Source organism: Maylandia zebra, linkage group LG7, assembly GCF_041146795.1.
Source record: "Maylandia zebra isolate NMK-2024a linkage group LG7, Mzebra_GT3a, whole genome shotgun sequence".
In the NCBI taxonomy this organism is placed as follows: Eukaryota; Metazoa; Chordata; class Actinopteri; order Cichliformes; family Cichlidae; genus Maylandia; species Maylandia zebra.
Window position 1 is genome coordinate 11684930 of NC_135173.1, and position 25219 is coordinate 11710148.

At 40.3% G+C, this 25219-nt stretch overlaps 1 protein-coding gene across 5 annotated transcripts in view; it reads right to left on the minus strand.

The window, feature by feature from the left end:
* Positions 1-756: 756 nt before the first annotated feature.
* ptprq (protein tyrosine phosphatase receptor type Q) overlaps positions 757-25219 on the minus strand; it is a 45182-nt gene continuing 20719 nt past the window's right edge. For 3 of the 5 annotated variants that reach the window (XM_004553246.4, XM_004553248.4, XM_004553245.4), the window contains exons 33-63: positions 24916-25197; positions 24352-24472; positions 24124-24278; positions 23849-23994; positions 22231-22402; positions 20641-20961; positions 20276-20551; positions 20036-20187; positions 19636-19777; positions 17764-18039; positions 17316-17684; positions 16363-16472; positions 15973-16159; positions 15645-15883; positions 14794-14863; positions 14302-14460; positions 13825-14086; positions 13643-13713; positions 13350-13455; positions 13071-13199; positions 9850-9894; positions 9158-9184; positions 8889-8970; positions 6005-6095; positions 5779-5855; positions 5550-5684; positions 5272-5397; positions 3678-3823; positions 3307-3442; positions 1383-1506; positions 757-1301 (exon numbers count right to left, since the gene is read on the minus strand). In XM_004553246.4, coding sequence (XP_004553303.3) covers positions 1264-1301; positions 1383-1506; positions 3307-3442; positions 3678-3823; positions 5272-5397; positions 5550-5684; positions 5779-5855; positions 6005-6095; positions 8889-8970; positions 9158-9184; positions 9850-9894; positions 13071-13199; positions 13350-13455; positions 13643-13713; positions 13825-14086; positions 14302-14460; positions 14794-14863; positions 15645-15883; positions 15973-16159; positions 16363-16472; positions 17316-17684; positions 17764-18039; positions 19636-19777; positions 20036-20187; positions 20276-20551; positions 20641-20961; positions 22231-22402; positions 23849-23994; positions 24124-24278; positions 24352-24472; positions 24916-25197 — 4772 coding nt within the window. In that variant the 3' untranslated portion in view covers positions 757-1263. The remainder of the gene's footprint in view (positions 1302-1382; positions 1507-3306; positions 3443-3677; positions 3824-5271; positions 5398-5549; positions 5685-5778; positions 5856-6004; positions 6096-8888; positions 8971-9157; positions 9185-9849; positions 9895-13070; positions 13200-13349; positions 13456-13642; positions 13714-13824; positions 14087-14301; positions 14461-14793; positions 14864-15644; positions 15884-15972; positions 16160-16362; positions 16473-17315; positions 17685-17763; positions 18040-19635; positions 19778-20035; positions 20188-20275; positions 20552-20640; positions 20962-22230; positions 22403-23848; positions 23995-24123; positions 24279-24351; positions 24473-24915; positions 25198-25219) is intronic. The other 2 variants (XM_004553247.4, XM_004553249.4) reach the window with 2 other exon arrangements.

The window sequence follows — 25219 nt, forward strand, 5'->3', positions numbered from 1 at the left end:
CTCATACCATTACGAGACACGAACTTGAGATGTAAATACAATACAGGATGGACCAATGTTTTCAAGTTGTTTTTGCTAAATTTGAACTCTACAGCAGGAGAAGCGGACACTCATTAAACAAAGTATTTTCCAGTTTTCTATTGCCCAGTCTTTGTGAGCATGTGCCCTCAGTTTCTGCTGCTGTAGCCTCAAGGCTTGACATCAAGATTTGACATGTGGTGCATTCATAGATGCTCCACTGCACACTTTGATTGTTAAGAGTGGCTATTTGAGTTATTCTCCTGAACGCCTAGTAACAGCAAGGCCTTTTCTCCCAAAGAAGTGCTGCTCAGTGGATATTTCTTCTTTTTCAGACCATCCTCTGCAAACCCACAGAGATGGGCTGTGCAGAAAAATTCAAGCAGATCAGCAGTTTTTATCAGACAGGCCCGTCTGGCACCAACAATTATGCCACATTCAAAGTCATTTAAACCATCCCTCTTCCCCGTTCTGATGTTCAGTTTGAACCTCCGCAGGTCGTCTCAAGCCGAATGCTTAAATGTTTCTGATGTGTGTGCTAATATGCAGCTGAAATGATGCATCCAACAAAGTGCTTAGTGAATATATAACCACAGCCTTGGATTTAACGGTTATGTTAGCTATTAAGCTACTGCAGACTTCCCTTGTTGAAACAGCAAGACTCACTAATTTGTAACTCCCTACTGCAACGTCAAAGTGCAGACATTTGATGAAACAGTCAAGTGGAGAAAGTCTTGATTGTTTCTTTTATTTTGCAAATCACTCTTGAGAAAGGATAACGAACATCTCAACACAGTTATAAAGAGACTGAAAAGCCCCAACACTACTTTGGCTGAAAACAATTACCTTAAAAAAACACAGATGATATGAACATAATACATAATAATAATAAGACAGTGAAATCGATTTGTGCAAATACCTGTAGGCTTACACTTGTGATAGAGCTCTCACGATCAGCTCACAATGTCTCATTTATTCCTGTCCTTTCTGAACTTCTTTGTCCCTGCTCTTCACTTTTTTCCCTCGCAGTGTCTTTGGAAACAAGTGTTCAAAATTCAGATTTTGAAGTGGACTGAGTGGAGTTCTTCAGACAGATCGTTGAGTGTAGATATTCATCTCCTGTTGCTCTTACTTTGGTTTGTGGGGATGGACCTCTCCATCTCCAGGATCTGCCCACAGGTCATGTGACAGTGACGCACAAAACCCCCCAAAGAAATCTCACAGATGTTCCTTAGTCAGTTTTTTTTACATAGTGGTCTCCTCCCATTCCAGTTCAACATCACCTGAAGAGCAATACAACCTTGTGAGGTGAGCACTGAGCTGCATGTTTGTTTGTTTTTTTAAGTATGACCTCATATATTTACCTTCCATGGCATCCAGGGAGTCCATCTTCTCCAGAGCAGAGTAGCTAACAAACCATATCGACTGGCTGTTGCCTTTGTTGTTTAGAAGTTCCAGCGTACTTTGGTGCAGGAAGATGTACTGGGCCTGACAGCACACATATGCATAGACATATTTCTGCTTATTCAGACCATATGTTCTTTTGCATTAATCACACAAAGAACAGATGTTGATATGAACAATGATATAGTCCTAACAAAAGAGTGGGAAAAGCAGATTAAGTTTGAATTGCTGTGGTACGAAGATTGTACCACTTGATTTATTTTTCAGAACTAAAACTTAACAGAGGTGATTTAAAGCCAGAGACATGTAAATTGGCTGCGCGTGAAAGGCTTTGCATCTCTGTGAGAAGCCATATAATGAACTGGTGACCTGTCCGGCCAACCCTCCTCAAAATTTCTTGCTGCTTTACGTGGCGATTAAGTGGTTAAAATAATGAATGAATAGATGGATGATCTGAGATGTGCAAAAATACTTTGGTATCTTAATGGCTGTGACGACAACACCTCTTGGTGGTTTTTGCTTTGGACGTTTTATTTAGTTTCATTACTTCCAAATAAAGGATTTTGAAAGAAAACTTCAAGCACTCAGCAGTGCAGAAAAACTGGTTCTGGGTTGTCGCTCTGTCTTCCAAGATGACAACCAAAAACATGGTGAAAAACTACGTCCAGAAGATCAAAGTGAACTGGCCTGAAATTGAATCCATCGAAAATCTTTGGGGTGAACTGAAATTTGAGAGATTAGTCAAAGCAAAGCTGGCTGGGATTGCTCAGGGAACATGATTGTAAATGACTGTAAGCTGTTATCCAGCACAAAACACAGCTGTCTATTAGCAATAGTCAAACTAGGATGTTTGGAAATGTGTTAAAAACTCCTTATTCTGTTTAACAGGACTTGAAATACTTCCCAACTATATTTCCAAATAATTCTATCCTTATCTCTATAGTTTGAACTGACAGCAATTGTGTAATTCATGAATACTGAACTAAAGGCACCAGAATGATAGAGCCTATTAGCCAGTACAGGCCCAGTCTTTGACATTTCAAGTGTATTGTTTAGTCCTATGTGTGGTTTGAGTACTTGTGGCTTGTGTAATTAATAATAATTGTCATTCATGGTCTTTTTATTTCAGTAGGAAACTGGAACTACGTTTGCAAAATCTGATGGACTTTTACAACAACATCAACCCTTTGATGCCATAAACACATAAGTAGCTCAAATCAATGACTGTAGAAAACTTTTAAAGTGTCTTTTTAAAGCCGTCTGAAAAAGGCACTCTGCTTCAGAGTCTCAGCAAGGACATTTATGAGTTTGTAAAATAATCAATATGAATGATGTCCTCAGGCATTGCACTAATAGCTAGCCTGGCACACTGAAAACTGAACTCTCAAAGAATCATGCCTTCAGCAAGCACAGCTCTCGTAGCTGCAGACACTACAGGCTCAATGTTCACAAAGACGTGGAGAAAGTCTAGCAACAAGAAAACAATTACACAGAAAAAGCACAGTAACCACAGCAGGCAGAGAGTCTATACAGGCACTGACAGACAAATCAGCAGTCCAAAAGTAAACACTAGGGTAAATATAGGAAAGGTTCAAGCTGTTTCAAAAGAGGGAATCCTGCTCAGCGCTTGCTTTTAATCCACCGCCAGATCATTCCCTTTGTCAATACTAAAATTTTCCGAATATCTTCTGATGGGGATGAGATCACAGCAGGGTACAAAGTAAAAAGTAGGGCAGCTGCATTTCCATTTGTCAGTCTTTGATGATTCTTAAGTTTATTGGAAGAACTTAGGATAAATAAATTAAAAAAAATCATATTTATTCTATTTACCATGAAGCTCACATGCAAAAGGATAACATACTGCTGCACTTATGGTAAACTTACCAGATTCTGTACCATACACATCCGCTCGCTGCGCAGTTCAGCCACCAGCCCATAAATATCGACAAAGTCATGATCTCTGACATGCTGAATAAGATGATCCAAAGCAATAAACACACCTGTTCTTCCTACGCCAGCGCTAAAGAAAATACAAGAGAGCAAATGCCATTATACTTTCAGCTGCACTGTTATACCACACAAAAGGATTTAGGTCTTATTTGTAGGTGTAATACAAAAGAGGATATGAAATTACTGACAGTGAAGCATTTATTGATAATCTGTTGATATGAGACTCAATTTTAATGACCAAAAATTAAATATTTTGCTATAGTTCATGCAATGTTAGTCTCCCTTACACGAAGCTGATAGCGTACCTGCAGTGGACAACAATAGTGCTATTGTCCTGCCTGTGCATTCGGACAGCTTTGACAAACTTAATGAGCGTACTGCAAGACTCTGGAACGCCGTGCTCAGGCCACGATGTATAATTGAAGTGGCGGACCAAAATGTAGTGCCCATGCTGCAGGACAGGAACACACATAACAGGAAGTCAATTAGAAACTCTGTTTTTATGGCAGATGTTTTTCAGTGATAACAGAGATAACATTTATTATTTTTCTAACAATAAACAAATTTAATTAAAAGGATGTAGGCTCTCTCAAGCCATCAAACTACTGATGGAGAAACGTCAAAACAAAACTTTCTTAATGTAATCAGAAATGTAATTCCAAACTAAAAGGTTGTGTGACCATCCTCAATATGCCTGCACGTCTTACTACCAAAACAAGATGGTTAGTAGGCCTACCCTCTGTTTCCTATGAAACACATGTAGTTCTACAAAGATGTAAAGCCTCCCCTATCATTCAGCTTTATTACATAGAGTTTACAAGATTTTTTTTATTTTTATATTTTCTTATATAACATAAAATTCTGATAATTGTGATAATTTATCACCCCAAAATTGGGCAGTGCCACCATTACTTTTAAAATTCATATTACGGGTTCTACTAAGAAACCAGTGCTTTTGACACCAAGAGTCTCAAAAGACAAGTCTGAACTTAGTCTGAGCTCTCCTTATTGGCTGTAGGAAAAATTATTTACTGCTCCCAAATTCCAATAAAACTGGAAGAGCTCGACATAAATACCAGTTTAGCTTGAAAAGGGTAGCCGGACAGCCTAGAGTCCCAACATTACTTTACATTCAACAGTGTCTTCTGATGGCTACCTTATGCACATCACTGAATCACTTTTTCCACCTGCACCCCTTAATAAAGCAAACATATTGTCTTTGCAGTCAGTGGATGATGCTGTTTCATCCATACTTAATCAGTTTAATGCCTTTTTGTTCTTCATCAAGTTTTTCCATGTTATTCGCTCATCAATAATCCAGTAAACCTGTACTTTAGTTTGCCAGAAGTGTAAATTGTTCAGCCTGTTTTAATAAACCAAACTATATTCTTTGAAAAGGTTTTTTAAAGCAAACCTTTTCAAAGGTTCATTCATTAGAGGAGCTGGAGAAGTGGGGGCATATTAGCAGATGTTTTTTTTTTTTTTTTATTCTTTTAAATCTTATTAGTTATTTTTGAAGAAAAGAGAAGTTGCTTTTTCTTTTTTAATTGTAAAAAATAAAAGAACTAAACTAAACAAAAAAAGCCAATTTATCCTCATAAAATAATAATAATAAAATGGCACCATGTTGCCTAGCAACCACTTATCAAAGAATTAAAATAACACTGATATAGTAGAGCAGAACCTGAGCATTGCAGGTGACTTGTAAAAACATGCAATTTTTTTAAGTATCTCCACTTTCCAGGTGCACAAATAGACCAAACAATACTGTATCATTGACATGAACTAATATTACTATTGCATGCACACATATATTTCAAGTCATGTGTGCACTGTAAGTGTTCATGTGTGCGTGGTAGCCGGTGAATGCTCACTTGACGGAGGTTATTAGCGCCATACCTTTTCTACTTTCAGAGTTCTGATAGTCCAGTCAGGAAAGACTTCCTCTGACACCTTTGAGATGAGAATGTCACTAAACACTGACATCGGCTTGTTGTCTTCAGGCCAGTACTTGTGACATCGAATCTGAAATGTCACACACACCCACACACACATACATCAGCTCTTTAGAGCAGACATAAGCATCCAGGGAATGAAGCCCAAATACTGGCTTGTACTCTGAATGCTAATAGCGGTGATGTTTTTTTTTCTAACAGTGACAAATCTCTCATACGCACTCTGCCTTTCTCATAACACTGAGTGAGCATGGCGATAGTGCGGGTTCCCGTTTCCCAGATCATCCTCCAAAAATCAGCCACAGTGCCCGGCAGAGGGCCCTGGGTGGCTATGAACTCATTGGGACACAAATAACCCTACAGACACAGAAAAAAGGAGACGGGGAGGCTTACATCTACCCTTATGTATGTGGATGTCTATCTGACAGAATCGTGACTAACTGGTACTCACTGAGACAAAGCTGGCATTGATGTAGTCTGAGCCTGCAGTGCCAGGTTCAGACAGCAGTTTCACTCGGTTGTTATTATCTAAAAACAGTACAGGGATAATAATACAGCTGAATTTAAATATATGAAATGCGACCACAGTGAAGCAAACAGCAATGAGAGATAGGAACAATTCTGGTACGTTGTAGGCGCAACGGCCTTGAAAAACTAATTTCAGCCTGGCAACATACAAGGTTTGATGTTTGGGAAACGATTTTTGGACTTGTTCCACGGCAGGTCAGCGTCTGTAGTGGCCAGGTCCTGCAGCAGCTTTGGGAGTTCCTGGATGGACAAAATATAACACATCAGTATTCACAGAAACACACAAAGGTCAAGGCTACAATTTTTGCCAAAGTAAAATCAAGGGCCACGAGTGAGTGAAAGATAAAAGTAAAAACAGGTGACTACTCACCCAGTTCCTGCTGGCAAACTCAAAAATAAAACTCACAGTCCTTTTGACTTCAGAAAATATTATCTAGTATGTATGTAAATGGTAGAACAGGTTTAGTTTTAAAATTATGCATTACTGAAACATCTAAGGTCAAACATTAGTGAATTATCTAATGTATTAAATGTAATATAAACCACTAGTTTTTCATTTTCTTCTGTATTTATTTATCATTGTATTCATTCATTTTCCATGTATATCTTAAGATTTTCATCTACTGTATTAACACTGCTTTACAAATCTACTATCGAAATCATTTTGTATGTTTCTGTATGGTTAAAACAACCAGTACCCCCAAGTTCTTTTAAAAAAATTATATTTTAATGCTAAAATATAATTATTGTTATTATCATTGAAAAGCTGAATAAAAATAAAGCAAGTTTGATTAGAGTGACAAATTACAGTTATTTATTTGCATTCCTAAAGAGAGAAAAATTGTTCTAGTGGTTGAATATTATGATTCTCTGAGAGATCAAACTTAGAATAAAAACCTGAGTTTGTTATTTTGTTGCTTTGCCTTTGTATTTCTCGACAAATACATCAAATCCTGTAACCCAGTAACCCAGAGATATCACATACATACTCATTTTATGTATTCACGTGAAGATGTAAACAGAATTATTGACCAACTATTATTAAAAAAACAGTATTTTTAAAGTATTTAAAGTATCAGCAGCATTTCTGAAGAACCTAGGCATTTACCATCTAGCTGGTGTTGATCAACTAATAGGTGAAATCTGGATCTAATTACAGAATGACATATTTGCATGAAGAAGCACAGATGTATAAAAAAAAATGCAAAAAGACTTGTAATTAATAAGGACAACTTAATTGAAGGCAAAATTGGGGTAACTTTATAAAATGTTCTCTATATTAATTTTTTAATAATCTGTTAATAATCTACATTTAATGGCATATGAATGTATATACAGTGGGGCAAAAAAGTATTTAGTCAGCCACCGATTGTGCAAGTTCCCCCACTTAAAATGATGACAGAGGTCAGTAATTTGCACCAGAGGTACACTTCAACTGTGAGAGACAGAATGTGAAAAAAAAAATCCATGAATTCACATGGTAGGATTTGTAAAGAATTTATTCGTAAATTAGGGTGGAAAATAAGTATTTGGTCACCTCAAACAAGGAAAATCTCTGGCTCTCACAGACCTGTAACGTCTTCTGTAAGAAGCTTTTCTGTCCCCCACTCGTTACCTGTATGAATGGCACCTGTTTGAACTCATCATCTGTATAAAAGACACCTGTCCACAGCCTCAAACAGTCAGACTCCAAACTCCGCCATGGCCAAGACCAAAGAGCTTTCGAAGGACACCAGGAAAAGTATTGTAGACCTGCACCAGACTGGGAAGAGTGAATCTACAATAGGCAAGCAGTTTGGTGTGAAAAAATCAACTGTGGGAGCAATCATCAGAAAATGGAAGACATACAAGACCACTGATAATCTCCCTCGATCTGGGGCTCCACGCAAGATCTCATCCCGTGGGGTCAAAATGATCATGAGAACGGTGAGCAAAGATCCCAGAACCACACGGGGGGACCTGGTGAATGACCTGCAGAGAGCTGGGACCAAAGTAACAAAGGTCACCATCAGTAACACACTACAACGGCAGGGAATCAAATCCCGCAGTGCCAGACGTGTTCCGCTGCTGAAGCCAGTGCATGTCCAAGCCCGTCTGAAGTTTGCCAGAGAGCACATGGATGATACAGCAGAGGATTGGGAGAATGTCATGTGGTCAGATGAAACCAAAGTAGAACTTTTTGGTATCAACTCAACTCGTCGTGTTTGGAGGAAGAAGAATACTGAGTTGCATCCCAAGAACACCATACCTACTGTGAAGCATGGGGGTGGAAACATCATGCTATGGGGCTGTTTTTCTGCCAAGGGGACAGGACGACTGATCCGTGTTAAGGACAGAATGAATGGGGCCATGTATCGTGAGATTTTGAGCCAAAACCTCCTTCCATCAGTGAGAACTTTGAAGATGAAACGAGGCTGGGTCTTCCAACATGACAATGATCCAAAACACACCGCCCGGGCAACAAAGGAGTGGCTCCGTAAGAAGCATTTGAAAGTCCTGGAGTGGCCTAGCCAGTCTCCAGACCTCAAGCCCATAGAAAATCTGTGGCGGGAGTTGAAAGTCCGTGTTGCTCGGCGACAGCCCCAAAACATCACTGCTCTCGAGAAGATCTGCATGGAGGAATGGGCCAAAATACCAGCTACTGTGTGTGCAAACCTGGTAAAGACCTATAGTAAACGTTTGACCTCTGTTATTGCCAACAAAGGTTATGTTACAAAGTATTGAGTTGTATTTTTGTTATTGACCAAATACTTATTTTCCACCCTGATTTACGAATAAATTCTTTACAAATCCTACCATGTGGATTCATGGATTTGTTTTTCACATTCTGTCTCTCACAGTTGAAGTGTACCTCTGGTGCAAATTACTGACCTCTGTCATCATTTTAGGTGGGGGAACTTGCACAATCGGTGGCTGACTAAATACTTTTTTGCCCCACTGTATTTAACTTTATCTAATTTACCTCTGTTTTTGTATTTATAGTTTATTTATTGGTGTGGTATGCACAGGGGAAGGTTGTAAAGAAAAACGTACAGAAAACTCCTCCTGGAACTTGGAATTGTCATTGGCACACAGATCCTCTACATGCTGCAGAAAAGACTTCTTGTTGACAGGCCTGTCGGTGAGGGCGGGGGAGAAATGCACTGAATGTGAGAAGCAGAAGAGGATGCACAGTAACTCTATGCCTATATGTGATTTTCTTTAAACACATTCAAGGATACAAGCAAGACTAAGCAGTACAGGGCAGACTCTTTCATGCTGCACTGTGTGCATATTTGAAATATTTACACAGGACGACTTACTTGAGTGATTTCCTGTAGCTGAGCAGCCTGGATAAAAATAGACAGTAAAAATCAACCAATATAAACAAATTAACTCAGTAATCACAGCCCACACGACAGCATTTTCTGTCCACGACAGAACTGAACTGATCCCCGCTTCAGACAGAATATGGCGATGTGTTGAAGGCAGGGACGGTTAACCATTTTTTAATCGCTTTGGTTAAACATCGACACAGACTTTGATGTTTTGTTCTAAAGGAATATGTGAACATCAGTAGCATCAATTGAATGCAGCTATTCCCCCGAGGAAGCCTTCTTGTTGCAGCGCTGTGACATGCAGCTACGCAGATCCTCAGCCATCAATAAAGCTTACACATTAGTACCCTACAAGAGTGCTAAGCCTTCCGAGCAATTTTTAGATAACAAGTTGGCAAACAAATTAAAATGGTCTTAAGCAGAGGTCTGTCAGCAACTCTCCAGCTTCCCTGACATTGATGGAGAATAGGGAGCAGTTTGTAGGTAATACATTGATGTCACTGATTTGTTCAACTTTTGATCTCCACTGAAGGTTTACTAAGCAGCACAGATGGATTATTTAATGAAAGCTTAATGAGTAACACTGTGATGACACACATGCACGCAAAGCAGACTACAGCTTACAAACAGATATATGCAACAAAATGTGCCACACACATGCTAAAAGCCCAACTTACTGGATCACATAAATCTCTTTCCGTCGAAAGAAGAATGAAGAATACCTGGTGGGAGAGAAGTGCTCAGTGAGAGAAAAACAAAAGCCTAAGCGAGCAAATGCAGGTGCTTAAGTTGTGCGGAAGAAATCTGGCTAAATACAATGGAATGTGTGTTATTTTAATATGAAACTCAGCAAAGCATTAGTGCAGGCATACCACAGAGTCAAGGACAGTCCTCATTTAATGTAGATCTGCTGAAAATAGATGACCTCAGTGCAAGGGCACATCAGCTAAGGACTTAGCTGGTACCCTTCTATGCATCTAACTGGAAAATATATTTTAAGTTGCTTGAACTTGTCTCCTGTTGCTGCTGCACCTGCAGCTCCCTTTGCAACCCATCTCCAGTCTATCTCCTCCCTTTAATGCTCTGCCTGACCATATTGCCAAATATAAATTGTTGTAAACTGCAAATAATGTTGAAAATTAAGCTGCCAGGCAAGAGGAAAAAAAGAAGTTTGTGGATGTAGTGATGGAGGACATACAGAGGTTGGAAGTGACAGAGGAGAGGATGCTATGGATAGAGTGACATGGAGGCATTGAGCAGCCAAAAGAAGAAGATGGATATTCTTGTGAGAGAGGTAGCGTGTATAGAGACCTCGTTTCATCACCTAACTTGGGAAGAGAGTCTGGTTACAACAAAGCATGGAAAAGAATCTGTCCTAATGACCGCAATGTGAACTGCGTATGGATATTTTGGTTCACATTTTTTTGCTTGTTTGAAACTTAAAAAGAGTGGTTGACAAACTGTCCTCAGGAACTGCATCCTTTATCAATTGCCTAATTAGAAGAGATAAGTAGCAATTATCCTCTGCAGGGAAGAACTTGTATTTATCTTCTTGTAATTAGGTTCTGTGTTTTAATACTCGTACACGGTCAACTTTTCCTGAAGACAGACACATTTACTCACCTACATGGACCTCTTTATTTTTGTTTTCTGTTGTGTTTTGTCAGTGTGTGGCTGACAGTATTCTTTAAATGTTGTGGAAGGAAGGGGTTCACTTAGAGGTTGTTTAAATGTTATTTTCAGTAATGAAAATAGAGTTTGTTGCGCTAATTTTACATGGGATTCTGCCTTTTCCAAGTGCTTTTAGACATTAAATTAGGAACATTTTAACGTGATGAAATAATGAAATTACCTATAAACAAGGTCACTGAATGAGGCAATATGAATCATAATACGTAAATGTACAGAAATATACGGTTAACAGTTGGTTTAAATAATAATGGATTGCATGCCCTGGGACAGACTGACAGAGGCGAGGCTGCCATATCGCACCATCGACCCCTCTGGCCATCACCAGTAGGCGAAGAGTCTTGACCACGGACACAATACCGAGAGTGTCCGAGCCGGGGCTCGAACTGGCAACCTTCTGATTACAAGGCGAACTGCCAACTCTTGAGCCACGATCGCCCTAAACAGCAATGATAATAATACTTGTGTGATGTAACACAAGCTTATAGGAATCATGTTATATACTTTTCCATAGCATTAAATTTGAATTCAACAGTTCAATCTTTCAAATAACAGACAGATATTTGTGAGATCATGATACATTTGTGAATGTATTTTAACAATCTAAATATGCATATGTACAAACAGATACATTTAATAATCATGAAAATTATGTTTTATTACATTACAGTGAAATGTGAAATTTAAAATGTGAAAGAACAAAACTGTAAAATGCACAGTAAAAAAATTTTATATTAGGATTTTTTCCTACAGTGCAGCCATACCCGCGACCTTGTGGTTGTTAGTTCACATTCATTGGCCGATGCGTCATGTTATTATGTGTCCCAACATCCAATGGCATGTCACATTGTTTTCATGGCCACACCCTCACCCCAGGTGCAGAGGCCTATTTCTGTTCAGGAATGTTGTGAATACTTTGAGATTCATATTAATTGCAATTCCTACCTCTACATTTATTTTTTAAAATATATAATTAGCACAGCGTGGCCGTGCAATGTTTTATATGTTTTTTTTTAGTTTTTATTCCTATTAATTATATTTTCACTTGTTACCTCTGAATTATTGAATCAGACCTAGATGACATGAAATTTTCAGCAACATTATAATTCAAATACTCCTTTAATTATTGATTATTCTCATTAATTTTCGATCATTTTATATATTTTCCCATAGTATTACATTTGAATTTAACAGATCATTCTCTCACATGACAGACACATATTTGTGAAATGATGATACATTTCTGAATGTATTTTTACAATCTAAATATGCATATGTACAAAAAAATATATTTAAAAAACAAGTAAAGTGTGTTTTTAGTATTTAATACTAAATACTAAATACTAAATACTAAGTAAAGTGTGTTTTACTATGTTTACAGTGATGTTATGTTATTTTACCTTTGACATGTAAAATCACAGTCTACTTATGTAAATTTCATGATATTCTAGAAAGACAGTACAAAACTGTAAAATATACAGTAAGATACTTTGACATTACTATTTTTTGGAACAGTGTAGGTATATATATAGAGGATCTACTATTACAAAGCATTTGGCAGTATAGTATATACAGTAACATTTCTGCTTAGTGGACAATCTGCTCTACCTATTAGCTGCTGATTAATGAATCAGATTATAAACCAGTGTTTATACTGACGTACATATTTTTTTTCCTCAAGTTTACTGCTATAGTCGAACCATCGGTGGCACTCATAAATCATAAACAACAACTAAACCTGAGTTTGATTCTCACCAGATTCAAAATTGCAGCTTGTAAAGGAAGAGCAGCTTGCACCACTTAGTGTCTGCACTCTTGTTTGTGCCAAAGACAAAAAAAACCCCAGTAAAGCTAGATGCTAAATTTGTCTGTGAGGATGGTGGGAGAAAGGAGACAGGAAGACTTGTCTGTTCTGCAGAGAACTGAAGATAAATTATAAAGCCACTTTAGTGCTGCATTGTGTCTCTGTGCTGCTGCTATTTTCTGCACAAACTCTACAACACTAGAAGATTTTGTGCTGACAGGAGCGCACATCAAGTTGGCTGCAGCAAAGGCATTTTTTGTCTTGTTGACTGAGATTTAAGATCGTGTTTGGAGAAGCTAAATTAAGCCTGAAGTCACGTAGTACGCACCCTAATTCAGTTGCCTGAAATGTGCATGTTATATTCGTCAAAGTGACGCTTTTAGATTAAAACTAGCACAAACTTACTGGTTGAGTTTTTCTTGTTTTAGCTCCATATCTGCTACGGCGATCAGCTGATCCAGCTTACACTTAGTCTCTATGATCTCTGCCTCTCTGGGCGAATACGTCCCACCTTCCTTTTTACGCTGGTGGATCCTGACATGTCAATAAATCAAACAGGTAAATAATGATACAAATACATGTGTAAAATGAGTGAAGTTTTGTTTTCAAATGATGTAATGCTCAACTAGCCACGATTAAGACTATTAATATATGCAAATGAGTGAGTGTCTATCGCCATTTTACTTGACTGAGCCACAGATGATGATGATGAGTAACACAGCCAAGAAGAAGGAGAGCAGAACGCCCAGAATTATCTGCTCTTCTCTGGTCAACAGCCCATCGCCTGGAGCTGGAGGGTCACAGAAATGGCAATAAAGCAACCCATGCATTGGTAATTAATTTGACAATAAAATGATGCATTAGTAAATTTCCCCATACTCCTTAACAGAGAAGAATTCACAGAATGATAAACATTAATTCAAAAAAAGAAGAGGGCTTTGCCACACAGGTTACCCCTTTCCTTAGTACAGCAGTACCTGTTTTGATATGCTCCGAGTATTCAGAGTCTGTGTATTCCCCGTTGACGTTAGTGGCTCTGAACTTAAACCTGGTAAATATAAGACAACACACAAGACTTTGCATTAGCTTTTACCAAAAATAAACATAAAAAAAAAGTTGTTTTGTTTTTTTTATTTGACTGTGTCTGTGGCGCACTCACACATAGACAGAGTTAGGCTTCAAAGGTCCATTGCAGAAATACTCAGTGTTGTTGCCCGTGCAGTCATTGCTCTTGCCGATCACATATTCTGCAGCAGTTTGGTTGTACCTCTGTGACCAACCATCTCTAAACACACCTCTGAGATGTGCATTCATCCTTGAGTCACTGCACGGGGGGTTGGGGAACCCTGAGTCAGTAAAGTAAGGGGCGGGATGATCATAGTACGCGCTCTTCCAGTTGGTCACGTTCTTGTTGTCCTTCACTGTGGCAAGATAAAAGTTAGAGAGGAGAAGAAGTGCAAAGAGGCCAAGTCAAATTTCAGCTGCTTAAGTTTTGACTTGCTTTTTTCTTTGAGGTAGGGACAAAGTAACATAGTGTAAACTCTGATTTAAAACACACACACATACAAAGACAGACACCCGAGTCGAGTGTATCCAACTAAAAGTGATGGCTGTCAATGTTTTTTAAGAGTCATACCCCCTGACTCGGCCACGATGACCTGAATTTTTGTGATTGGTCCATTGTCGTCACTATAGAAACATGCAGGCATGTGGATGGTGATACTCCTGTGGGTAACCATGGCAACCCCTCCATAGCTCAGCATTGCCTGAGGTTTTTGGGTTGGCTTGGATGGGGCTGAAACACACACACACACACAACCACACACATGAGCACACCCAGAAACACACGCACACGTGTGTGCGTAGAAGTTGCGACTGTGTGAGAAGATGTACTTTTAATCTGCCACATTTACATATATAACACGACAAACAGGCTGGAATAAATGCATAATTAGCACCCATCTAATAATACTACCAAGATACATTTACTGTATCAGAGCGGCCCTGAATGCCGAGCAATAATACTGTGCAGTGGTAGTTTTCTGTCTCACACTATGCTGCACTGCTGCATCAAGAAAGAAAGACTCTGGAGCATTGCAGAGCACAGACAAGACAGACAGGCTTGTACCTTTGATCCCTGTAGTAATCAGGACACGTGAGCTGAGTGGGCTCTTGCCAGCCCCGTTCTTTGCTGAAATCTGCAGTCAGACAAGCACAAGAGAGAAGGGAATACAAAAGTAAGAAAGACCAGCACAGAAAGGAACTAAAGCATTGAAAAGTTTAACAAGTCCAAGCTTTTGGTTGATGGTAGGCTTGGTTGTTTGGCTAGTATAGGTGCGCTGGTGTTGTGTAAAAGGAGATGAGATCATAAAGTTCTATAACTGAAGTTTCCCCTTCAGTTGTCTCCTTGTGCAGCTTTGAACTGCTCTTAAAGCTTTAAGTTGCTCCATGGAAGCCTTGTTCTGGCCAATTGTGCTTTTACTTCACCTACAACCTCAAACTTACAGAGCAAGAACCAACTTCTATCTCAAGCTGATCCAAATTTCATTTCGAGAATTATCACCAGTGCTCAGAGTTCCAGCTACAATTTAGAGATGAAGCTGCAGTTATTTAGAGACAGAGCCCACAGTTTCATAGCCAGGGAGTACATTATCAGTGAGTTACGAGGCCTGTTACATTTTTCCACTGGGAATTTTCCAGGAATCGGAGGGAAAACTTTTAGAAGAACTGCGGTGTATGCCAACATGAGTCTGCACCTAAGGGAATGAAAAGACACTTTTGGTCGCAAGTATACTTACTTCACTACAACCATGATGTTGGATAATCTGAGCCATCTGATGAACCATTTGCACAATACTGTATATTTGTTTTATAATTTTTTGGGGACATTGTTTTTCTTACATGGAGAACTTACACACCGAATCTCAAGTTTGCAATGAAAAGAAAAGAATTCACTTCACACAGCGGTGTGTTTTTTACCTGTAAACTGTAGGTCCGTCCTCCCTTTAGCCCTTCTATTACAGCATCCATCGTGTTATTCTCTTTTTGGATGATGTTAAGGCTAATGTTTCTGACCAGCTGGTCCTTCTCATAGATGTATACAATGTATTCTGTGATGTTTCCATTGGGCTCCTCTGGAGGGTTAAAGGTCAACTTCACAGCACGCACTTCCTCTGGGATTACTGAAACTGTCACATTCTTTGGAGGGTCTTTAGGTTCTGGGGTCAGATACAAGACAACAGTATTAATTTGGTCAACTCTAAAGGTGGGCAGAAGGTGGTGCAGACACTACAATGTGAAGACGTACCCTCCTCCTTTGTTTGAAAGTAAATGGGTCCAATGGCTTTCCCATCACTGCTAGCGTGCTCCAAGTCACCAGTGAAGGCAGTGATAGTCACAGAGTAACGACTGAAAGCCGTCAAGTTAGTAACAACAATGGTCATCAACTCCCCTGGAGCCCTGACTATTGAGATATTCACCCCGGGACCATCCACCTGGCATTACAGGACATTATGTAGAAAAGTTATTAAGTTATACTGGATTGCTTTTATAGCCTTGTACTTAAATTGCTACTGCTTTTTGAGAAAGCCTGAACAACATAATAGCCTGTTGAGCTGCTCTAAGAATAGCCAACTTTGTTCTACAGTTCATTGGTGACATGCTCATATTTGTGACAAACACAGTCTAACGAGATGACCTGCACAAGATAAGAAGTCAGTCCAGAGAGAACAGCTGGAGCGTCCCACGCAATGTGAAAGCTGTTGGAGGTGGAAGTCACTTTCAGGTCACGGGGAGGAGCATCGGGGTCTGAGGAAGGAAATGAGAGAAACACTGAAAACTGAGTGGCTCCGGTTATATGAATCAAACAAGACTAAACAAGATAAGGTAATTAATCTTTTCTTTGTTCTAAATACTGAATTAATGAGCTGAAGACTTTCCTGCATACATTAGTTGTACTTGGCAGGGGAGGTCGAGTATTTAATTTGGCCGGAACATATTAGATAATAAAATTACTGCAGCAATGCAGGACATGTCATTGCAAATGTATTAGGTATTATAGATTATTGGCATGACTAACAATTTTAATACTTTAATTGCTAAATCTTAACATGTTTACATGAATAAAAAGGTACTTTTGTTGCATTAGTGTTAACTGATCATTCTTTGGGATTAGCAGGGATCACTTGGTCCACCTCACTTTAAATGCCTTTCCTGTAGTTTTGCAGTTGTTAGATGTCATCATATGTTGTCTTTTAGATTGGCATATAGATTCATTACATGTGCAGTCCAATAAATATCAGTATAATTTCTTATTCAGCTTCTATTTCTTTTTTCTCTTTCATTTGTCAAACACGTGTAATAATGATGTTACAACAGCCTTAGTATTTTGGTAATTACTACTTAATTACGCACTGCTAAACTATAATGATATAACATCTAAAGACATCTTTCAGAATAAAACAACTGACCATGCCTGTGTTTGCTCAAGTTGCTAATGAAACATCAGACAAGCTGTGTAATTTTGCTGGTATGTCTGAAAACAAATAAGTAATTATTTGTCAAATATTGGTCATGAAGGTCTGACTAAGCGGGAAATCTCTCTGGCTATCTGGCAACACAAAAAGGTCACGTCGTCAGTGTCATTCCTACTTCCTGCCATGGTGCGTTTATATTTCCACTGTGTATAGTCTCCGACTCCAGCGTTGGTCACAGCAGCAACTTTGAAGCGGTAGTGTCTGTATTTAGCCACGGGATGGATTGTGAAGCTTTGTTTCTGTTCTGCATCTGAAGCATTTATCGACACTGTCACATTATGTTCAATGCAATGCAGGGCCAGGTCGTCCTTCGGGGTTGACTGAGCTTTAACTGATATGCTTGGTTCACAGTTAGCTGAAATCAGCTGTGCAACGATGTGATACTCTTTAAGCAGGCCTGGAACAGAATGTGGTGGAGCCCACCGAAGTGTCACATTGTTAGGTGTGACCTGAGAGATGGTGAGGAATCGAGGGGCAGCAGGAACTGTCAGGAGACAACAAGGTTTAATCAATTATTCACTTGTGGTGGTTATGTAAAATGCAGTACAAGAAGATTTGACTACCTGATTCTGAAAGGGTGGAAGCTGTACAGTTTAATCTGTCTCCTGGTCCTGCAGAGTTTACAGCAGCTACAGAGAGAGCATATTCCTGGTCTGGCGACAGCCCAGTCACTGTGTGCTCTGGTGTATGGGCCTCATGTTTATAGGATTGCTGGTCTACCTCCAATTGAATCTCATAAAAAATGATCTGCCCATTAGGATTGGCAGGAATTTCCCAAGACAAAAGAATTGAATCCCAGCTCACTCCTGAGCAAGACAGATTCCCTACAGCGTCAGACACTGCAGACAGAGAAAGACACGAGACAGTGATGTTGTTAACCCAAATCTTAGCTTTCGGTTGATTTTCTTACTAAAGAACTCACAAAATTAACTGTTTATTATTTAATTGAACTTAAAAAGGTTGCAGGTTTTTGGACAGAACACTGAATTATTACTAACGTGCAAATATCTGTATTGACTAACTGCGTCTTTTTTCTTCACTATTAAAGATCTAGAAACATACTCGGTCCAAAAAAAGTGACACTACACGACACAACACAACAAATCAAACCTGTCTAATTATCACATTTCATTTATTATTTTAGTTTCTGTTTGGTAGAATAGCCAGAATTCTTGTTCCAGCTTAACCCATTAACTTCATTAGACGTAGGTTCTGGTCTAGAGACCCCAAAGATCCATAACCAGGGGTCTTGGAAATGTTTTCTTCCCCGTAAGTGGTCCTTGGCCCCAAAAAGTAAAGAAAATCCTACAGATTTAAAGCCCGAAAGCTGTTCTTAAGATGCCATCTGATGAATCCAGGGCTTTATTCTTTTGTTCACTACCCAGAGCTCATGACCATAAGTAATGGTAGGAATGTAGATCAACTATACACTCTCTCCTCACTTGTGAACAGGACCCTGAGATACTTAAACTCCGCCACTTGGGGTGGAGTCCCAGACTCGCTAGGCACTCCACCCTTTTCCAGCTAACTACCACGGTCTCAGACATAGAGTTGCTGATTCTCATTAGAGCCGCTTCACACTTGGCTTCAAACCATCTTACAGCATGCTGGAGGGGCCCACATGATGAGCCCCAAAGAACCACATCATCTGCAAAGAGCAGAGATGCAAGTCTGAGGCCAATAAAGTGGAAACCCTTTGCAATTTGGCCATTTCCAGAATTTCTATCCATCCCTTTCATGAAAGTTATAAACAGAATTGGTAAGAAAGAGGAGTCCTGGTTGTAAAGGCAATGAGCTACTGGACAGAGTCTCCTCTTCAGCTCTCTGACTTAGACCTTTGGTGAGAGACTGAGGAATGTATTCCTTTTGAAACTAAGGACCACCACCCTGATCTGCCAATCCAGAGGCACTGTGTCTAACATCCATGTGATGCTGCAGAGGCAATGTCAACCAAGACAGCCTTACAACATCCAGGACGAATTACATCCATCCAGGGGCTGAAGTATTCAAAAACTGTCCAGTGGCCACACTGGACAGTTTTTGAATACTTCAGTGGCCTCAGCCACAGTGATGGGCAAGTCACTAGACTCTGCTTCCACTACAGTGTGTCACTGAGATTGAGAAGGTCCTTAAAGCATTCTTTCTACTTCCTGCCTATCCGCAGGCAAGGTTAGCAGCACTCCATCACCACTGTATACAAGAAGCTGGGTCCCCTTCCTGAGTCGCCTAACGGGTTGCCAGAATTGCCCCAAGGCCTACTGAAAGCCTTGCTGTATGGCCTCATTTTCTTTTTGCTACTTCTACAGTCACACTCCACTTGGCATCCTGATACAAATCTTATCATCCCAAAAAAACATTCCAAAGTTTTAATTGAGAAAGGAAACCTATATCTGTGTTTACATGTGTCCCTTGTTTGTATACAGTGTATATTTTACCTGACTCATTGGTTGTGAAGGACACAGGGCTGCTGAACTGATTCCCATGGCCCACTCTGGTGAAACTGTTCACACTGATTTCATAGGAGCTGTGGGGCTTGAAGCCTGAGAGATACTCTGTGGTTGATGAACCAGAGGAATTCTGCATTTGTTCCCAGACAAACAAACAAACAAACAGGAAATACATACGATATTAAATCTGACTGCTGGAGTGGATAATATGTCTATATCAGCACATATGTGATGGTGAGTTTAAGTATCATGTTATTGCTCAGTAGCATCTGGAGTGTGAAATTAGCTCCCGCCCATGTGTACTCTTACTGAGTGGGTCCTTGGAGTATGTGTAGGTGTGTGTTATTGTTGTTGTGAGGCTGCTTTCAGTGTGTGAAATTAACAGTACCCGATGTGTGACGGTTTGTGTGATGAGGTCTTGGATCCGAAATCCGTACTTTATCACCACTCCGTTGGGCTCTAGAGGAGGCTCCCAGCTCAGCCACACAGAGACTGCCGTGTGGTTATATATAGTCAGGTTACGGGGAGGAGAGGTGGGACCTGGATCATAAAGTTGGGCAGATAGAAAAGAGAATATTAAGTTTCTGCCATCCCACTATAATCATTTAAACTCTTCTTTCAAACTAACCACTTTCATCGCTGTGCAGCTGCAGCAGCAGACTAGGCCCCGAGCCTTTACGAGTTGCGGCCGTAATCGTGAGATTGTAAGCTGTGTATGGAAGTAGGTTAGTGAGGACGAACGAGGTGTTGGGGGTATGTGTTGTGTTGGTGCCCTCCAGGCCAACAAGAATCAGGGTATACTCTGTTATCTCCCCATTGGCCTCCAGAGGGCGTTGCCAGACCACACCGATGGAAGACGAAGACAGGTTCTTGGTGGACACCAACAACGGAGCAGAACTAGGAACTAAGGGGAAACAAGCCCGCACATATGTCAGTGCCACAACAAATGCATAAAGACATATTGCATGGGTGAATATCTGTGAATAAACTCACTGTCATCATCCGTTCTCAGGTACATTGTGCTTGTATGGTTGTAGGCAGGGCCAGCAGTAGTTGCTGGGGTAACAGTCAGCACATAAGGGAAATATTTCCTGAGTTTGGTGAACAGGAAGATGTTGTCAGTTGTGGTGTGCTTTATGGTCTTGTTGACAGCTGGAGCCCTTTGGTTGGAGATGTTTGGAACGATGCCTGCCTCCTGTAAGGTGAGCAGGTAGTAGGGGCGTCCGTTTGGCTCCAGAGGAGGGTCCCAGCTCACTATGATTACCGTGGAGCTGAAGATCTGTGCCGTCAAGTTTTGGACCGAGTCACCTGGCACTAAAGAATGAGACAAGAAGAATAGTGTTACTATTATTAATCTCCACTGGCACGAGTGATTGAAACTCTATGCCCTTACTGTGAGTTTACGTTTGAGTGCGGAATCAAATTGGGCATCAATCAATGCCCTGAGACTTAAAAATGAAGTCATCACAATGATCATCATCATCATCAACTTTCAGGGTGATTGTAATTAGCAAAGAAATAGCACATCAAGAACAATACAGCATAACATTAATTTGGCAGCACAGGAAAACAGGAACAAAGCAAAATCAAACAGTAAACATACACAAAACAATGCACGATTAACAAGACTTCATTTTGAAATACAGAGGCTCTTAGAAAAGAAATTTACAAACTGAAAATTAAGGAATGAAAGGGAGAGAGATGAAGTGATACTCATCCTGCTTATGGTGTCAGGTCCTCTAGAAAGAGTAAAAAGAAAAAAGGGGTGGGGAGACAGAGGACAGAAAAAAAACAGAGAGATCTGCAAGATGAATGAGTGGATGTTAGGGGCCGGATGTGTGTGAGGGTCTGAGCCCAGGGGAGTAAACCCCTGCTGGGCTTAGCTGTGCGGGACAGACAAGGTGCCCTGGAGGTCCGGCGACTGGCTGAGAGTGGAGCAGCTAGAGCATAGGCAGAGATACAGAGTCAGTGTGAGCAGTGATTATTCAGAGGCACAGAATACACGACAAGCAAAATTGAACAAAACAAAAAGTGCCAAAATGCAGTCAGTTTGTGAATAAGTCTGTAGTTGCTGTCTGCACCGTTTTTTTTGAAAATCACATAAAAACAAAGAGCTTTAAAAGGCTAAAATGCTAAAATGCAACAAAATATTTGCATATGCATAAATGCAAATTCAAGGACTGTAGTGTGAATTAATATGAACTTCCTCAAAGCTCATCAAACTCAGTTGAATCTCTGTGCCAACAAATTTTAAGTGTTTCTGCGTTCCTCCCTTTTTATAATCCCTAACATTTTTCATCATGCTGTCATAACTGGCTGTCTTCAAAGCGCAGTGTCACAGGTGGTCATTTTTTTTTTATCTCCTTTCACGAATACTGAAAGCTATTTTCAATCACAGCGTTTTTATGTAATTTTTTTTCAAGTTGAAGAGCTCTGAAAAAAAGAGTGCAGACCTGCCCTCCGGTGAGACTCTTAATCATCGCATGCAATTATTATCCAGCTTCCCGAGTAGTATTTTATGTGTATGTGTATTTACTTTATCCTCGTTTGTACTGCGTTTGTGTGTGCGTGTGTCTGACTGACCGTCCTCTGGTAATAACAGGATTAAGGGCTCGGAATGGACCCCTCCATCACCCTGCACAGTGCTGGATGCCATCCAGAAGGTGTAGTTATTGCCCCCAATCAGCCCAGTCAGAGTGTAGGAGAGACGTGAGTCAGGAGAGGTGTGGGAATATAAGTCTGAAACAGGAACTGTCTGTGGAGAAAAAGATGTGTCAGGCTTAATTTCACAGCCTGAAAAATGCAAAATATATACTGTTACAAATCAGGTGCAATACATTGCATCAGGAAGCAAGTTTGCCCTGCATTTTTTCACTTTTTGGCTACTGTTTACATGGGCAGTGGAATGACCTGTAAGCACAGCTATCATTCAGTTCACATTTTTTAAAAATTCTAGGACAAATTCATGTAATTGTTAAAAAATACCATGAAACACATATTACTTAAACATTTTTGTAGCCTAACTTGGGGTGAATTTTTGTGACTGATAGTGTCCTAAAACATCTGAGAGTACAAGAGCAGTGAGAAGGTGTAAGAGAGCCTGGAGAGGTGGAGCTATGGACTGGAAAGAAGTGGAATGGGAGTCACTAGAAGCGAGACAGATAATGTGTGATGTGTGAATGAGAGGGAGACGGGTGGAAATGAATAGTGATGGTGGATGGATTTAAATACCTGAGGTCAACCATTCAAAGTAATGGACAGTGTGCAAGAAAGGTGAAGAAAAGTGTGTATGCAGGGTAGAGTGAAGACGAGTATCAAGGGTGATGTGTGACAAAAGGATAACAGCAAGAGGGAAAGGAAAGGTTTACATCATGCTAGCGAGACCTGCTATGATGTTGGTTTGGAGACAGCGGTGCTGACAAAAAGACAGGAGGTGAAGCTGGAGGTGGTAGAGTTGAAGTGATGAGAAGAGACTTGATTAGAAATGAGTACAACAGAGGTACAGCTGAGCAGTTGAGGCTGAGATGGTCTGGACATGTGCAGAAGAAGGATACTGGACAAAGGAGGCAGGAGGAAAAGAGGAAGACCATAAAAAAGCTTTGTGGATGTGTGACAGAGGACATGCAGAGGGCTGACGTAGCAGAGGTGGTTGTTAGTGATGAGGTGAGATGGAGGCAGATTAATCTGCAGCTGCGACTCCAAAATGGGCAAGCCAAAAGAACAAGAAAAAGAAGAAATCTTTCAAAATATATCTTTATATTTTGAAAAGAAAATGTCTTGACTTCATTATTTTATCCCGTTAGGCCCCAAAAACATATTTTGTGAGGTTACAGCGACCTTTAAACACTAAATTCAGTTCATCCCTCCAAAACATCACAGTGACATGAATGGTTACAGATGTAAGCCCCACACTTTGAAAAAAAAAAACTATTAAAGATAAAGTTAAACTTAAGAGACAATGTGTTTATGAGCTTGAGCAAAAGGATGGACAGACAACCTAAAAAATAACCCATAAATACATTCTCTTTCCTTATCATTCAATCTGTCCTTATCAGGGTCGTGTGGGGGGAGTGTGTGTGTGTGTGTGTGCTGGAGCTAAAATGCTATAAAGGAATCTGGGACTTTGCCGTGATTACTACATTCAGCACCTTTCATCCGACTTATTGACTCAATTAATCTGTCTTCAGTATTTTTGTCTCACCTTCGCAGTCACAGTGTTGTTAAATGAGTAGTAAATAGTGTAGTGTACAATGATCCCGTTGGGTTCAGTGGGTGGATACCACATCAAGGTAACAGAGGAGGCGTCTGTATTAACAACAGTCACATTCTGCGGGGGGTCAAATGGCTCTGAAAGGAGACAGTTTAAAAGGACAAAAACTCAAGTTGTGCGATAAAACATCACTTAAGAGGAAATGTTATTTTTTATGTGAGGATAACACGATAATGTTTAAAGATTGCATAACATGTATCCAGCACCTGCATCAGTTGTGGTAAAGCTGATGTAGATCAGCACTCCTCCATCCCCCAGTCTGGTCCAGCTGGAGACAGAGGCATTGTAGCGACTCTCTGAGTCCACGTTAATAACCACCGAAGTCTTTGTCACATTCTGCCACAGGTCAGTCGTTTCATTCCTAACACATAGATGCTGAATTATTTGTGTTTTCTTTTAAGGTTATTACATGGAAGTAGAGTTCAAAACCTTACCAGACTCTGACAATGTAGTAGAGTATGTCTGAATTGGCCTCGAGTGGTGGCTGCCATGATAGCTCTACCTCATAGTCTGACAACTTCCTGGCATGGAGAAACTGAGGAGGTGTGCCTGGAGCTGAGACGCACGAGAAAGACTTTCCAATAACGTAGCACAAACCTGCATTGGTGGTGAACTTACAAGTAAACGGAAATTAATTTCTAAAATATTTATCGTTGTGGAAATCAGGGACTCAAAAGGCACACAGGAAGACACTAGAAAAAATAGAACATTTCCCTGAAAAGAAAAAAACTGATTAGTTGTAATGAATCTGTTGTTTGTGCTTCCCAGTCGTGGTGGAAAACACGAGTGTCACGTGGCATCGGATATCTGTGATGTAACATCATTAGCATGAGCTGAAACAGAGACGTGAGGAGGAAAAGACTAGAGGAAAGTCAGATTTAATCAGATGCCCTTCGAACTTGTCAGCCTGTGATGATGTAATGGTGGAGTGTCCTGGAACTGAAAAGAACCCCCACACCACCCCCATTTTTTCCTCTTGTCACTCACGCCCCTCTCACCATCCTCAAGTGTTGTGATGTTGAGCGGCTCGCTGCTGTAGTTTCCCGCTCCGACTCTTGTGTGTGCTTGAACTACGATGCGGTAGTGTGCGTACTTCCTCAGATGCGTGATGTGGATGTAGTTGGTTCGCGAGGTCAGGTTCAGGTAGTGACTGGAGTTCCAAATCTCTAAGCTGTAGTGAATAATGACGCCGTTAGGCAGCAGAGGAGGCATCCACGTCACATTCACCTCACTGGGACTAACTGATTCATAGGAGAGCCCATATGGAGGACTGCCCGGGACTGGAGAAGGAATAAAACATCA